Here is a 13,756-nt window from a genome sequence, read left to right as displayed (position 1 = left end):
CATGGTCTGTGGATAAGGGTGAAGGTTTGTCGGATGCCGAGTGGCAGACTTTGTTCTATGTTACACATAAATCTTTGCTATGCACAGGAGAAAACGTTTAGGCTTCTCTCACGATGCACAAGGATCCCTCCTCCTTACATAAGATATACCCTTCCACATCCAACATACAAGTGCCAGATGGTATTGTTTATGCTAGTACTGGATGGCACTGGTACTGGCTGCACAGGCACTGGTTCTGGCTGGCATTGGTACTGCATGTCACTGGCACTGGATGTACAGGCACTGGCAATGGCTGCACATACACTACCTCTGGCAGTCACTGATACTGGACACCACCGCTACTGGCTGTGCTGGTACTGATATTGGAGGTACTTGCACTGGTACTGAACGGCACTTGTACTAGCTGTAGAGGCACTGGTTCTGAATTGCACTGGTACTGGTTTTAGCTGGCAGTGGTACTGCATGTCACCGACATTGGATGCACAAGCACTGGTACTGTCTGCACATACACTGGCTCTGGCAGTCACTGGTACTGGACACCACTGGTACTGGCTGTGCTGGCACTAATATTGGAGGTACTTGCACTGGTACTGAATGGCACTTACACTAGATGTAGAGGCACTGGTTCTGAATGGCACTGATGCTGGCTCTGATACTGAGTGTTCCTGGTACCAAATGTACAGGCATTGGTATTGGCAGTACAGGCATTGGTTCTGGCTTGCACTGGTAGTGGACAACACTGATATTGGATGTATAGACACTGGTTCTGGCAGGCACTGTTACTAAAAGTACTTGCACTAATAAATGGCACTGGTAATGCCTGTAAAGGCACCGGAATGCATTGGTACTGTCTGTGATGGCACAGGTACTTTGTATTTCATATATGTTGAGCGATTTGCTGGGTCTCTTACCTTTTTCAGGGATACATAATAGATTTGATATATTGAGGTTGAGCCTAAGTCTGTTTTTTATGTTTTTCTTTCTTTCTATTGGATGCATAAGCATGGTAGTGGTTGTACAGGCACTGTTTTTTACCGGTACTGACTGCACAGGCAATGGTACTGGATGGCACAGATACTGGATGTACAGGCACTGGTATTGGATGGCACACTAGTTCTGGCTGTACAGGCACTGGTTCTGATTGGCGCTGGTACGGATTCTGCTGCCACTGGATGGCACTGGTAATGGATGTACAGGTATTGCTTCTGACTGGTACTGGCTCTGGTTCTGGCTGGCACTGGTACTTGATGGCACTGGTACTGGCTGTGCTAGCACTATTACTGGATGGCACTGGATGTACAGAGACTGGTATCGGATGGCAATGATATTGGCTGTGTTGGCATTGGCTGTACAAGCACTGGTTCTGATTGGCACTGGTACTGGCTGAGTGGCACTGGTACTGGCTGTGCTAGTAGTCATACAGGATGGCACTGGTACTGGAAGTACAGGCACAGTTATTGGATGGCACAATAGTTCTGATTGACACTGGTACTGGCTCTGCTGGCACTGGTATTGGGTGTACAAGTGCTACTTCTGATTGGCGATGTGGCATTGGTTCTGGCTTGCACTGATACTGGATGGCACTGGCTGTGCTAGCACTAGTACTGGAGGGCACTGGCCCTGGATATACAGACACTGGTACCAAATGGCACTGGTATTGGCTCTGCTAGAATTTGTACTAGCTGCGCAAGAACTGGTTCTGATTAGCAATGGTAGTGCCTGAGTGGCACTGACTGACTGGCTGTGCTAACACTAGTACTGGATGGCACTGGTACTAGATGTACAGACACTGGTACTGAGTGGCACTGGTATTGGCTGTGCTGGCACTGGTACTGGCTGTACAAGCACTGGTTCTGATTGGCAATGGTACTGTGTGAGTGGTACTGGCTGTGCTAGTAGTCATACCAGATGGCAGTGGTACTGGATGTACAGGCACTGGTACTGGATGACACTTGTATTAGATGTACTTGGTACTGGCTGTGCCAGCACTGGTACTGGATGACACTGATCCTGGATGTACAGGCATTGGTTTTTATTGGCACTGGTATTGGCTTTCTGGCACTGGTCCTGGCTTGCACTGGTACTGACTGTGCTAACACTAGCACTGGATGGCACTGGTATTGGCTGTGCTGGCACTGGTTCTGATTGGCGCTGGTACTGGCAGTGATACTTAGACATATGGAGAATGAACAAATTAGTTTATTTTCCAGTAGGATCATTAAGTTACTAATTTAGTTTTGTTGCATTTATAACAAAATTCATTTTGTTTAATTTGGTTTTCTTTATTAGTTTTGGACCGGATTTAAATTTTTCCAACGGATTCAAAGTGTTTGAATCAAATTTGAATTAAAAATATCAAATCGATCCGAATTAATTGTGAAGAATAGCAGGTTCTATTCTATTCGAAATTCAAAACTTTGAAAAATGGCTATATTCTTTCTATGTTGTTCTATTCTATTTTATCTATTATTTTATTTTCTATTCTATTCCTTTATTTTCTATTCTTTTCTATTCTATTTTATTAGATTTTATTCTATTCTTTGAAATTTGCATTTCGTAAGATGGCTATTTTTTCTGGTTTATTCTGTTCTATTATATTTTTTTTTCTATTCATTATTTTATTTTCTATCTTATTCTATTTCTTTATTTTCTCTTCTATTCTGTTTTACTCTATTCTTTCCTATTCCATTCTATTCTTTTTGAAATCTAAATTTTGGAACATGGCTGTATTCTAATGCTGGCCATACACGGTTAGAAAAGCATTTGAAAAAGTGTTTGATACACTCAATCGTTCGACTTTTCAAATGGTAGTTGGCTAATTTCGATTATCTTAAAGTTTTATGGCACAAAAAATGAACCGCCGTGTCAAATTTTTTGAGCCAAAACTGAGTAAAAATCTGTTCCAGCATAAATCTTTGTCTCCCGATCCCCCCTCCAAGCACAAATCCTGTTTTTCCTACAGTCGCTCCCCCCAAAAGAAATCACCCCTCCGAGCACATTTCTTCTCCCCTTCAAATTTCCCCTCCGGGCACAAATCCTTTCCCCTCACTCCAAATTCCCCCCTCCCAGCACAAATTCCCCCCCCCCTCCCAGCACAAATCCTACCTCCACATTTTCCCTTCTAGCACAAATTCCCCCCAATCATCCCTACTAGCACACATCCTCCCCACCCAAAAAAAAAAAAAAAAATTCCCTCCTAGCACAAATGCCCTCCCCCCCTCTACCATATCACCACTCCTAGCATACACCCCCAGATTTCCCCTCCTAGAACAATTCTTATACCCTGCCACCCTCCAAAATCCCCCTCCCAGCACAAATCCTCCCCCCCAATCTCCTTGTGGTGCCCCCCCCACTTCACATGATACCACAGTGCCCAGGGCAGCCACCCCTTGTCCCGGCCCTGCGTACAGGCATTGGTACTGGATGGCACTGGTACAAGAGGTACCTGCACTGGTTCTGGCTGGAATTGGGTGCACAGGTACTGGCTGGCACTGGGTACACAGGCACTGGCTCTAGCTGACACTGGGTGCACAGGCACTGGTTGTGGATGGCACTGGTACTGGATAGCACTGGTTCTGGCTCGCACTGGTTCTGGGTAGCACTGTCTGGCACTGGTTCTGGGTAGCACTGGTTCTAGCTGGTACTGGTTCTGGGTAGCAGTGGATGGCACTGGTTCTGGGTAGCACTAGCTGGCTCTGGTTCTGGCTGGCACTGGTTTTGGGTAGCAGTGGATGGCACTGGTTCTGGGTAGCACTGGCTGGCACTGGTTCTGGGTAGCACTGGCTGGCACTGGTTCTGGGTAGCAGTGGATGGTACTGGTTTTGGGTAGCACTGGCTGGCACTGGTTCTGGTTGGTACTGGTTCTGGGTAGCAGTGGATGGCACTGGTTTTGGGTAGTAGTGGATGGCACTGGTTCTGGGTGGCACTGGTTCTGGGTAGCAGTGGATGGCACTGGTTTTGGGTAGTAGTGGATGGCACTGGTTCTGGGTGGCACTGGTTCTGGGTAGCAGTGGATGGCACTGGTTTTGCAAAGGGATGCACATTCTTGTGCATTCCAGGCACATGCGCAGTTGTCAGAGCATTCCTGCATTGTACAAATGTGAAGTTAGCCTACAGCCACACAGATCTCTTCTACACAAAGACGGTCCGCTAAGACTATTGCACCTTCCCAGCCATGATTCTGCCCGATTCCCCATGGTCCAATCACTCCATACATTAGATCTGACAGGTCCGCTTGGAGTTCTAATTCCTGGCTGCAGCGATGACAGTGAGCCTCCAGTAGATGTCGCTGCGCTCCGAGTCTGTGCCGTGACGTCATTGCGGTGTCAGAAGTTGATACATTGTATCGGGGAGAGGTTACAGCGATGAGTACCGTGTCCGCCCCCCCTTCCCTCCAGGATTAGGTCGGTGACGTGTGTGCGCTCCCTGTCCTGCTGCTAGTGACGTCATGGAGCAAGCCTTGCGGGAGCTGGCGGCTCATCTAGGAGTGTGCTCCGAGGGCCCAGGGCCCCATCTGGACGCCAACGACTGGGATTTCCTGGATATCGATATGGAGGATATCGATCTGCGCTCCCTGCCCAGCGCCGTCATCTGCTGCAACCTGGAGCCCAGCGTCTTCTATGATGGCCGCTGCAGGGTGAGTGACAGCAACATGTCTGATTGGAGGGGGAGGGGGTGTATACAGAGGAGGGGGGGTGTACTGTATACTGGGGGGGGGTGTACTGTATACTGGGGGCGCTGTGTACAGAGGAGGGGGTGTACTGTATACTGGGGGCGCTGTGTACAGAGGAGGGGGGTGTACTGTATACTGGGGGCGCTGTGTACAGAGGAGGGGGGTGTACTGTATACTGGGGGGGGGTGTACTGTATACTGGGAGCGCTGTGTACAGAGGAGGGGGGTACTGTATACTGGGGGCGCTGTGTACAGAGGAGGGGGGTACTGTATACTGGGGGCGCTGTGTACAGAGGAGGGGGGTACTGTATACTGGGGGCGCTGTGTACAGAGGAGGGGTATACTGGGGGCGCTGTGTACAGAGGAGGGGGGTGTACTGTATACTGGGGGCGCTGTGTACAGTGGAGGGGGGATTGTATACTGGGGGCTCTGTGTACCATGGAGGGGGGGATTGTATACTGGGGGCTCTGTGTACAGTGGAGGGGGGGAGTGTATACTGGGGGCTTTGTGTACAGGGGAGGGGGTTGTATTGTATAATATATTGGGGGCTCTGTGTACAGGGGAGGGGGTTGTACTGTATATTGGGGGCTCTGTGCACAGGGGAGGGGGTTGTACTGTATACTGGGGGTTCTGTGTACAGTGGAGGGGGGGAGTGTATGCTGGGGGCTCTGTGTACAGTGGAGGGGGGGAGTGTATACTGGGGGCTCTGTGTACAGTGGAGGGGGGGGAGTGTATACTGGGGGCTCTGTACACAGGCGAGGGGGTTGTACTGTATACTGGGGGCTCTGTGCACAGGGGAGGGGGGGAGTGTATACTGGGGGCTCTGTGTACAGTGGAGGGGGGGAGTGTATACTGGGGGTCAGGGACATCCAGGGAGTTTTTTGTGGGCTCTTATGTAGGTGCAGGGAGTACAAGTGGGCGTGCTAATGCACTCGCTGTGCTTTCATAGGCGTGGCCAAAAGTGTGTGTGGTCATAAGTGGGTGTGACCAAAAAGTGGGTGTTTCTTCACAGTCTACTCCCTTTTACGAAATAGGGCCTTGGGGCACACAGAATTGCTGGAGTAAATGAAGCCCAAATGGAACCAGCAGTGATAACCCCCAAGTGTCTGGGTCAGCAATAACCTCCAGCCAGTATAAGGGCCCGCAGTATCCAGGCCAGCCTGAACACCCAGCACAGCATAACTACCTCCCTGGCATACAACAGAAATGAACCACAAGCGTGACACAATAATGAACCTCCAATATTGCACAATAATTAACCCCTTAGCGTGGTCAATTAGGAAAAATCTGCTGGATATCTATACTGACATGGACTGGGTAATGTTAGGAACATAAGGATGCCCCATCGTTTGATGGAAATGAAAATTACCAACCTACAGAGGACTGAATTCAAAGAGACCCCGAAAATCAAAGTGAAAAAATGAAGCGGTAGGCTAGTCTATTTTGCTGATTTTTCATTACAGCAACTCAGAATGGTCCTCAGTGGTTTGTATGGCCCTCACGTGGTTGTATGCAGGCCTGCCAACGTTGGGTCATGCTCCTAATGAGATGACGGATGGTGTCCTGGGGGATTTCCTCCCAGATCTGGACCAGGGCATCACTGAGCTCCTGGACAGTCTGAGGTGCAACATGGCGGTGTCAGATGGACCCAAACACGACATCCCAGAGGTGTTCTATTGGATTTAGGTCAGGCGTGCGTGGGGGCCATTCAATGATATTAATTTGTGCATACTCTCGCCACATGAGGCCGGGCATTGTCGTGCACCAGGAGAAACCTGGGACCCATTGCACCAATGTAGGGTCTAACAATGGGTCCAAGGAGTTCATCCTGATACCTAATGGCAGTCAGGGTGCCATTGTCTAGCCTGTAGAGGTCTGTGTGTCCCTCCATGGAGATGCCTCCCCAGACCATCACTGACCCACCACCAACACAGTCATGCTGAACGATGTTACAGACAGCATAACATTTTCCACGGCTTCTCCAGACCATTTCACGTCTGTCACATGTGCTCAGGGTGAACCTGCTCTCATCTGTGAAAAGCACAGGGTGCCAGTGGTGGACCTGCCAATTCTGGTGTTCAATGGCAAATGCCAATCAAGCTCTATGGTGCTGGGCAGTGAGCACAGGGCCCACTAGAGGACGTCTGGCCCTCAGGCCACTCTCATGAAGTCTGTTTCTGATTGTTTGGTCAGAAACATTCACACTAGTGGCCTCCTGGAGGTCATTTTGTAGGGCTCTGGCAGTGCTCATCCTGTTCCTCCTTGTACAAAGGAGCAGATACCGGTCCTGCTGATGGGTTAAGGACCTTCTACGGCCCTGTCCAGCTCTCCTAGAGTAACTGCCTGTCTCCTGGAATCTCCTCCATGCTCTTGAGACTGTGCTGGGAGACACAGCAAACCTTCTGGCAATGGCACGTATTGATGTGCCATCTTGGAGGAGTTGGACTGCCTGTGCAACCTCTGTAGGGTCCAGGTATCACCTCATACTACCAGTAGTGACACTGACCCTAGCCAAATGCAAAACTAGTGAAAAACAGTCAGAAGAGATGAGTATGGAAACAAATGTCAGTGGCCTCCACCTGTAAAACCATTCCTGTTTTGGGGGTCATCTCATTGTTGCACATTTAGTGCGCCTGTTGTTAATTTCATTAACACCAAAGCCTCTAAAACTGATTAACAACCCCCTCTGCTACTTCACTGACCAGATCAATATCCCAGGAGTTTAAATGACTTGATACTATACTCTGGTTAAAAAGCGTTCTCTTCATTTATTTGAGCAGTATATTAACCTCCAGGATTATAGCAGTTCGTGGGCCCCCTTCATTGTGAAACATACTACAGAGCATAAAGAGTGAAGTGGTCAGCACTATGTGGCATATGATGTGTGTGGGGGGGGGGGGTCAGGACTGAGTAATACAATACTCTGTTAGTGTGCGCCCTTTGCAATGCACACAGTGGGGGACATGGCAGTGAGCAGCATACAGTGGGGGATGTGGCAGTGAGCAGCATACAGTGGGGGACGTGGCAGTGAGCAGCATACAGTGGGGGACGTGGCAGTGAACAGCAGTGAGAGTGCCCCAAGTGGGTAAGCGCCCCCCTCTGAGTGCCCCGAGCGGGTAAGCGCCCCCCTCTGAGTTCCCCGAGCGGGTAAGCGCCCCCCTCTGAGTGCCCCGAGCAGGAGTGTGACCCCTTATGCAGGGAGACAGAGAGCACAATTACCCTCCTCCACGGGCTGGGTAGCGGACTTCTCCTCCCTCCCTCCTTCCTTTCCTCAGCGTGGCCGCCAAATGCAGAGATGCCACGTCCCAGTGCTTTTATAACTTAGCGCCTCTGCACAGCCCTGGGATCAATCCACCTGTGGGGACTCACTGAATGTCAGTGGTTTCTGTGGCCAGAGACGCTGTGTGTCCATCCTCTATAGGGCAGCGTTCCCAGACATTCTGTCACACTGACATGCAGGTAAAATATTATTTTAAAAATGTGTGTGACATTATTTTGCTAAGTAAAGTGTGTACATTTTGGGGGTGCTTCAGCACCCCCAGTACCCACCTGGCACTGCCGCTGCCTGGGATTCTGTGCTGTGTACTGCATACTGGGGGTGCTGTGCTATGTACAGAGGAGGGGGATATATTAGGGGTGCTTTGCTGTGTACAGAGGAGGAGGTGTGCTGTATACTGGGGGTGCTGTGCCATGTACAGAGGAGGGGGTTTACTGTATACTGTGGGTGCTGTGTACAGAGGAGGGGTGTACTGTATACTGGGGGTGCTTTGCTGTAAACAGAGGAAGAGGTGTACTGTATACTGGGGGCGCTGTGCTGTGTACAGAGGAGGGGTGTACTGTATATTGGGGGCGTTGTGCTGTGTACAGAGGAGATGTACTGCATACTGGGGGTGCTGTGTACAGAGGAGGGGGTGTACTTTATACTGGGGGTGCTTTGCTGTTTACAGAGGAGGTGTAATGTATATTGGGGGTGCTTTGTTGTGTACAGAGGAGGAGGTGTACTGTATACTGGAGGTGCTGTGCTGTGTACAGAGGAGGGGGTGTACTGTATACTGGGGGTGCTTTGTTGTGTACAGAGGAGGAGGTGTACTGTATACTGGGGGTGCTTTGCTGTGTACAGAGGAGGAGGTGTACTGTATACTGGGGGTGCTGTGCTGTGTACAGAGGAGGGGGTGTACTGTATACTGGGGGTGCTTTGCTGTGTAGAGAGGAGGAGGTGTACTGTAGACTGGGGGTGCTTTGCTGTGTACAGAGGAGGAGGTGTACTGTATACTGGGGATGCTGTGTTCAGGGGAGGTGAAGTGTATACTGGGGGCATTGTGCTGTGTACAGAGGAGGGCAGGGTGTACTGTATACTGGGGGCGCTCTGCTGCGTGAGGGTGCGTATTTATTTTAACCTTTACTGCACGTGTATTACATCTTAAAGAAGTTCTCACCAAAGCTACAAAATTATTGTTGAATTGTTCAGGGGACCATGTACATGTCGCACTCGGTCCTGTTCTGATCCATGGCCCGGTGTACAATAAAAGAACATCTTTATGTTTGCTTATGCTGGTTGTCAGCTCCTCCCCAGGCTGAAGCCCAATTTATGGGCCTTCCTATGGGGAATTACAGTACAGGACTGTAGCCTGTGCCCCCTCTCCTCAGTGTACTAGCTGTCAGATATTGTATATCTGTCATCATGTATCTGTGCGCTCTCTGTCGCCGCCCCCTCTGGGTGTGTGTGCCCTCTGTCGCCGCCCCCTGTGTGTGTGTGTGTGGGTGCGCATGCTCTGTCGCCGCCCCGTGTGTGTGCGCATGCTCTGTCGCCGCCCCCTGTGTGTGTGCGCATGCTCTGTCGCCGCCCCCTGTGTGTGTGCGCATGCTCTGTCGCCGCCCCGTGTGTGTGTGCACGCTCTGTCTCCACCCCCTCTGTGTGCGCACGCTCTCTCTGTCGCCTCCCCCATATTTATATCTGTGTGCATTTGGAGAGTTCTCCATACTTCCTGTCTGGAAACAGTTAATAGGAAGTGAGAGGACATCTCTAAGGGAGCTCTGGACAGTAGTAACAACCTGACAGGGGTTCTAACACTCCCCCCTTTAATCAAGATTTGGAAAAAAATGAGTTTTGACATATGTATGAACCATAGCAGGGTCATTTTTTATCTCCTGTGCATCTGGAACGGAATATATTTTCACCCGTCCCCCTGTGTACCCCTGAGGTGGTCTTGGAATAGAGAGAGTTGTCTTGTACTGTGGCATGCTGGGTACATTTAACGATCGGTGCATGTCAGGACAGCGGGTTCCCATGGCAACAGATGCTGGAAATGCTGCCTGCTGGAAATTGATAGGTGTGATGATGGAGAGCGCCCATTGTGTGTGAGAGCTCAGGAAGTGTGTTCACTTATTGTGCAGACAGAGGATACATGTTATCACATGGCAAGTCTATAGAAGAGAAGACGGGCAGCCTGAAATCCAAGATATCATAATGCAGGTGCCAGCTCCATAGACAGATATCCAATATTACAGCCATAGATATCAAATGCTCAATAGATATCAAATATAGGATCAGTAGATATCAAATGGTTCATACATATCATATACAGTGGAAGACAGATAAATACAGACCGAATATTAGACAGTAGGGATGCACTGATACCATTTTTTTCACAACGAATACGAGTACCAATACTTTTTTTTTTTTTACTCGCCAATACCAATACCTGCCAGCAGGGCTGCTGATAGAAACTACGGGGCCCCATACAGCCAAACTACGGGGCTACATACAGCCAATCTGACAGGCCCCCCCCCTTAAAAACAAAACAAAACAAAACAAAAAAGTTTACTATGTTTTAGTTATGAATGAACACAGCAAGTGGTCAGTGCCGATCATTCAGGAAAGGAAGGGGCTTGTAAATGTGACATATTTACCTGGCCCTTCCCCCACTCTCCATCAAGGATTCTATTGTGTGCTTGCAGCTGTTGGTGGAAAGGAGAGGAGGGAAGCTGGTAGCACTGTGGGGGTGGGGGCACACAGGGGGGTCTGGGCAATAGGGGGGAACGTATGGTGCACAGAGAGGGTGATGGGTTTGGAACAGTTACTGGAACCGATCCTCTGTAGGGCTCTCTGCAGCAGCTGCCAGTGGGAGGGAGAGGAGAAGAAGCCAGCTTTCAGCTGCTGCAGAAGAGAGCCATTCGGGGGATCGGTTCCAGTAATTGCCCCCCACCATGTCGATCACCCTCCCTCCCCACACCAGATTCACCCAGCTGCCTGGGCCCCAAATAGGATGACTGGTGGGTACCCCCTTATCCATGGCCCTGCCAGCTGGTAACTGTTTTGTTTACACTTCAGCTGTCAGCAGGGGAACCCCGCTGACAGCTCAACGAGTGAACGGTTGTTAAGGACGCAGCGGCCTCGCTCCGTAACCACTTTGACTCTCTCACCTGTTCACCCCTTATGGACTACAGCAACTTTTTACATTTCTGCTATGGACCTGTTTATATGGCGATAACTTTGCCGGTACTTAAGATAACAAGGCTTTCTTTTTGTGAGTATAGTCTTGCAACAATGATATTTTTTTCACAATCCTTTGACAATTAAATGTAACAAAACAAAAAAAAAATGCCCTTTTTTTTTTTCTTCTTTTTTTGAGCAGTGTTTAACCACTTCCTGTCCGGACACTTTTACCCCCTTCCTGTCCAGGGCAATTTTCAGCTTTCAGCGCTATCACATTTTGAATGACAATTGTGCGGTCATGCAACACTGTACCCATATGAATTTTTTACCATTTTTTTGAGACAGATAAAGCTTTATTTTGGTGGTATTTATTCACCACTGGGATTTTTTTTTTTTTTTGCTATGTAAGTAAAAATGTCCAAAAATTTTGAAAAAAAGTGTTTTTCTTATAAACTTTTGCAAATAAATAAATAATCTTTCATCATAAATCTTGGCCAAAATGTATTCCGTTATCTTTTTAGTAAAAAAAAAAAAAAATAAGCCAAATTAGTTTATAACCAAAAATTATAATATTTAAACATTTTTTTTACATTTTTATTTTATTTTTTTATATATATATATATATTTTTTTTACATACTGTCACCCTAGCAGTACAGTGTCACCATGGTGACACTGTACTACTTGGGGGGGGTGATGAAGATTTTTTTTTTTTTTTACAGTGATTGCTTTTACACCCATATAGGATGTAAAAGCAATCATTTCTCTTTCTCTCTGTCTGCATTCCTGCAGCCATTGAGAACTACTGAGTGAGCTGTGATTGGTCACAGCTTGTCACATGGTACAAGGCTGTTGTGAATAGCTTTGTACCATGTGACCTCTGCAATCATTCACAGATTTCACAAGTGACATCTTGCATACTACTTTGCATGTGATCACTGATTGGCCTATCAGTGATCACGACCTCGTATAGAGGTCCTGTCCGACGATCGGTGTTTCACTGTGTCCAGAGGACACAGCGGGCACCTGATCGCTGTGCTGCTCGCTCCCAGGGAGCTAGAAATGGCGGATGCCATTTATGAATGGCAACCCGCCCCTGGAGTGCCACCGCCCTGCCGTTTATAAACAGCAGGCGGATGGCAAGTGGTTAAAAATAAATCATGTTACTGCACTTAAAAAGTGCGCATTTTTTCTGTAATTTGTCCTGTTTGACACTGAAATTAGGGCTCTGGTACAACGCATTGAAAATGACATTTATTTTTCAGTTTTTTTGCGCTTTTTCTGAATGTGAAATGTGTAAATACAGTGCTCTGCATAAATGAGTACACTCCAACAGATTTGTCAGAAAACCTTTTAATTTCCTTTCAGAATCAACATTTTCTATGGGGCACGATACTAAAATACTTCCACAAATGAGGGCCATTGATTGCAAACAAGATTTGTTAATTTGCACACACAAAAATGTTTTTCCCAACAAATTCATTCAAGACCATGTTGCAAAAATGAATACACCCCAATGAAAGTCTAATGCAGGCCATACACGGGTCGAATTCCGAACAAATTTTCTTTAGAAAATTGGAAATTTTGTGCATTATGTAACCCGATGGTGCCACCATTGATTTTGAAATTCGACCAACCAAGCCTTCAATTTCACCTCATGTTGATACAGAAAAGAATTTACGTGGTCAAGAATTTTCTTTTCTTTCCAGGTCACAGCTAATGCTCATTTCTTTTTCGTACATTTACATTTCTCGCATAATTCTTCCATCATTAATTAGAAATTCATTCGTTTTTCAAAATTTCCAACATGCCCGATCACTCAAATTTGATGGTTACTCGAAAATGGGCCATTGCTGCGGACCAATAATGGTGCGAAATTTGAACGAAAATTTTTAGAAAAGATTTTCAAAAGGAATTTCTTTTGGAATTCGACCCGTGTATGGTTGGCTTTAAGAGCAAAGCTAAATTTTAGACCACAAAATCCTAATTAACAAGAATACAGGTGAGTCTAATTAACTATTAAACAGGTGTCCAGAAGACAGTTGATTATAAAAGGGCGTTACTTAATAAAGAAAACCCCTCCCATTTCATGCTGTCAGCAATGGCACCACATGGAAGAGAAATGTCACAAGGCCTGAGAAAGAGAAAATAATTTCTTTACACAAGAAAGGTGAAGTCTACAAGAAGATCAGCAAAGCTTTACTAATCAGTCTTAATACTGTAGCAAAAATGATACAAACATTTAGCAAAGATGGAACTGCAACTATCTCACAGAGACGTCCAGGCCATCCACGAAAGTTTATACCTCGACAGGAGCGTCTTCTGATGAGAAATAAGAAAATCGCCATGCAGATAGCTAAAGAAGTAGAAAGTGATACTCTGGGGATTGTTTCCTGTAACACAATAATGGAGTACACTGCAGAGGAATGACATGCATGGGTGTCGTCCATGAAGGAAGCCTGAAGAAGCAGAATAGGGTGAAAGTGATTCAGTGGCCAAGCATGTCTCCTGATCTGAACCCAATCGGACACTTATAGGAAATTCTGAAGAGACAAGTTGGGCATCACTCTCCATCCAGCATCCAGGCTTTGAAAGAGAATGGAAAAAGGTCAATGTTGCAATATGTCGCCAACTTGTTCATTCCATGCCTA

The 13,756-nt window shown here is 47.5% G+C and overlaps 1 protein-coding gene across 1 annotated transcript in view; it reads left to right on the top strand.

The window, feature by feature from the left end:
* Positions 1-4,309: 4,309 nt before the first annotated feature.
* The window catches only part of RCAN1 (regulator of calcineurin 1), a 138,404-nt gene continuing 128,957 nt past the window's right edge, over positions 4,310-13,756 (top strand). The window contains exon 1 of the mRNA XM_089677947.1: positions 4,310-4,636. Coding sequence (XP_089534073.1) covers positions 4,448-4,636 — 189 coding nt within the window. The 5' untranslated portion in view covers positions 4,310-4,447. The remainder of the gene's footprint in view (positions 4,637-13,756) is intronic.

Source organism: Staurois parvus, unplaced genomic scaffold (assembly GCF_062004578.1).
Source record: "Staurois parvus isolate SC_StPar_1 unplaced genomic scaffold, SC_StPar_1.0 ptg000195l, whole genome shotgun sequence".
NCBI lineage: Eukaryota > Metazoa > Chordata > Amphibia > Anura > Ranidae > Staurois > Staurois parvus.
Note: the sequence above shows the minus strand (reverse complement) of the source record. Positions and strands in the feature narration are given on the sequence as shown.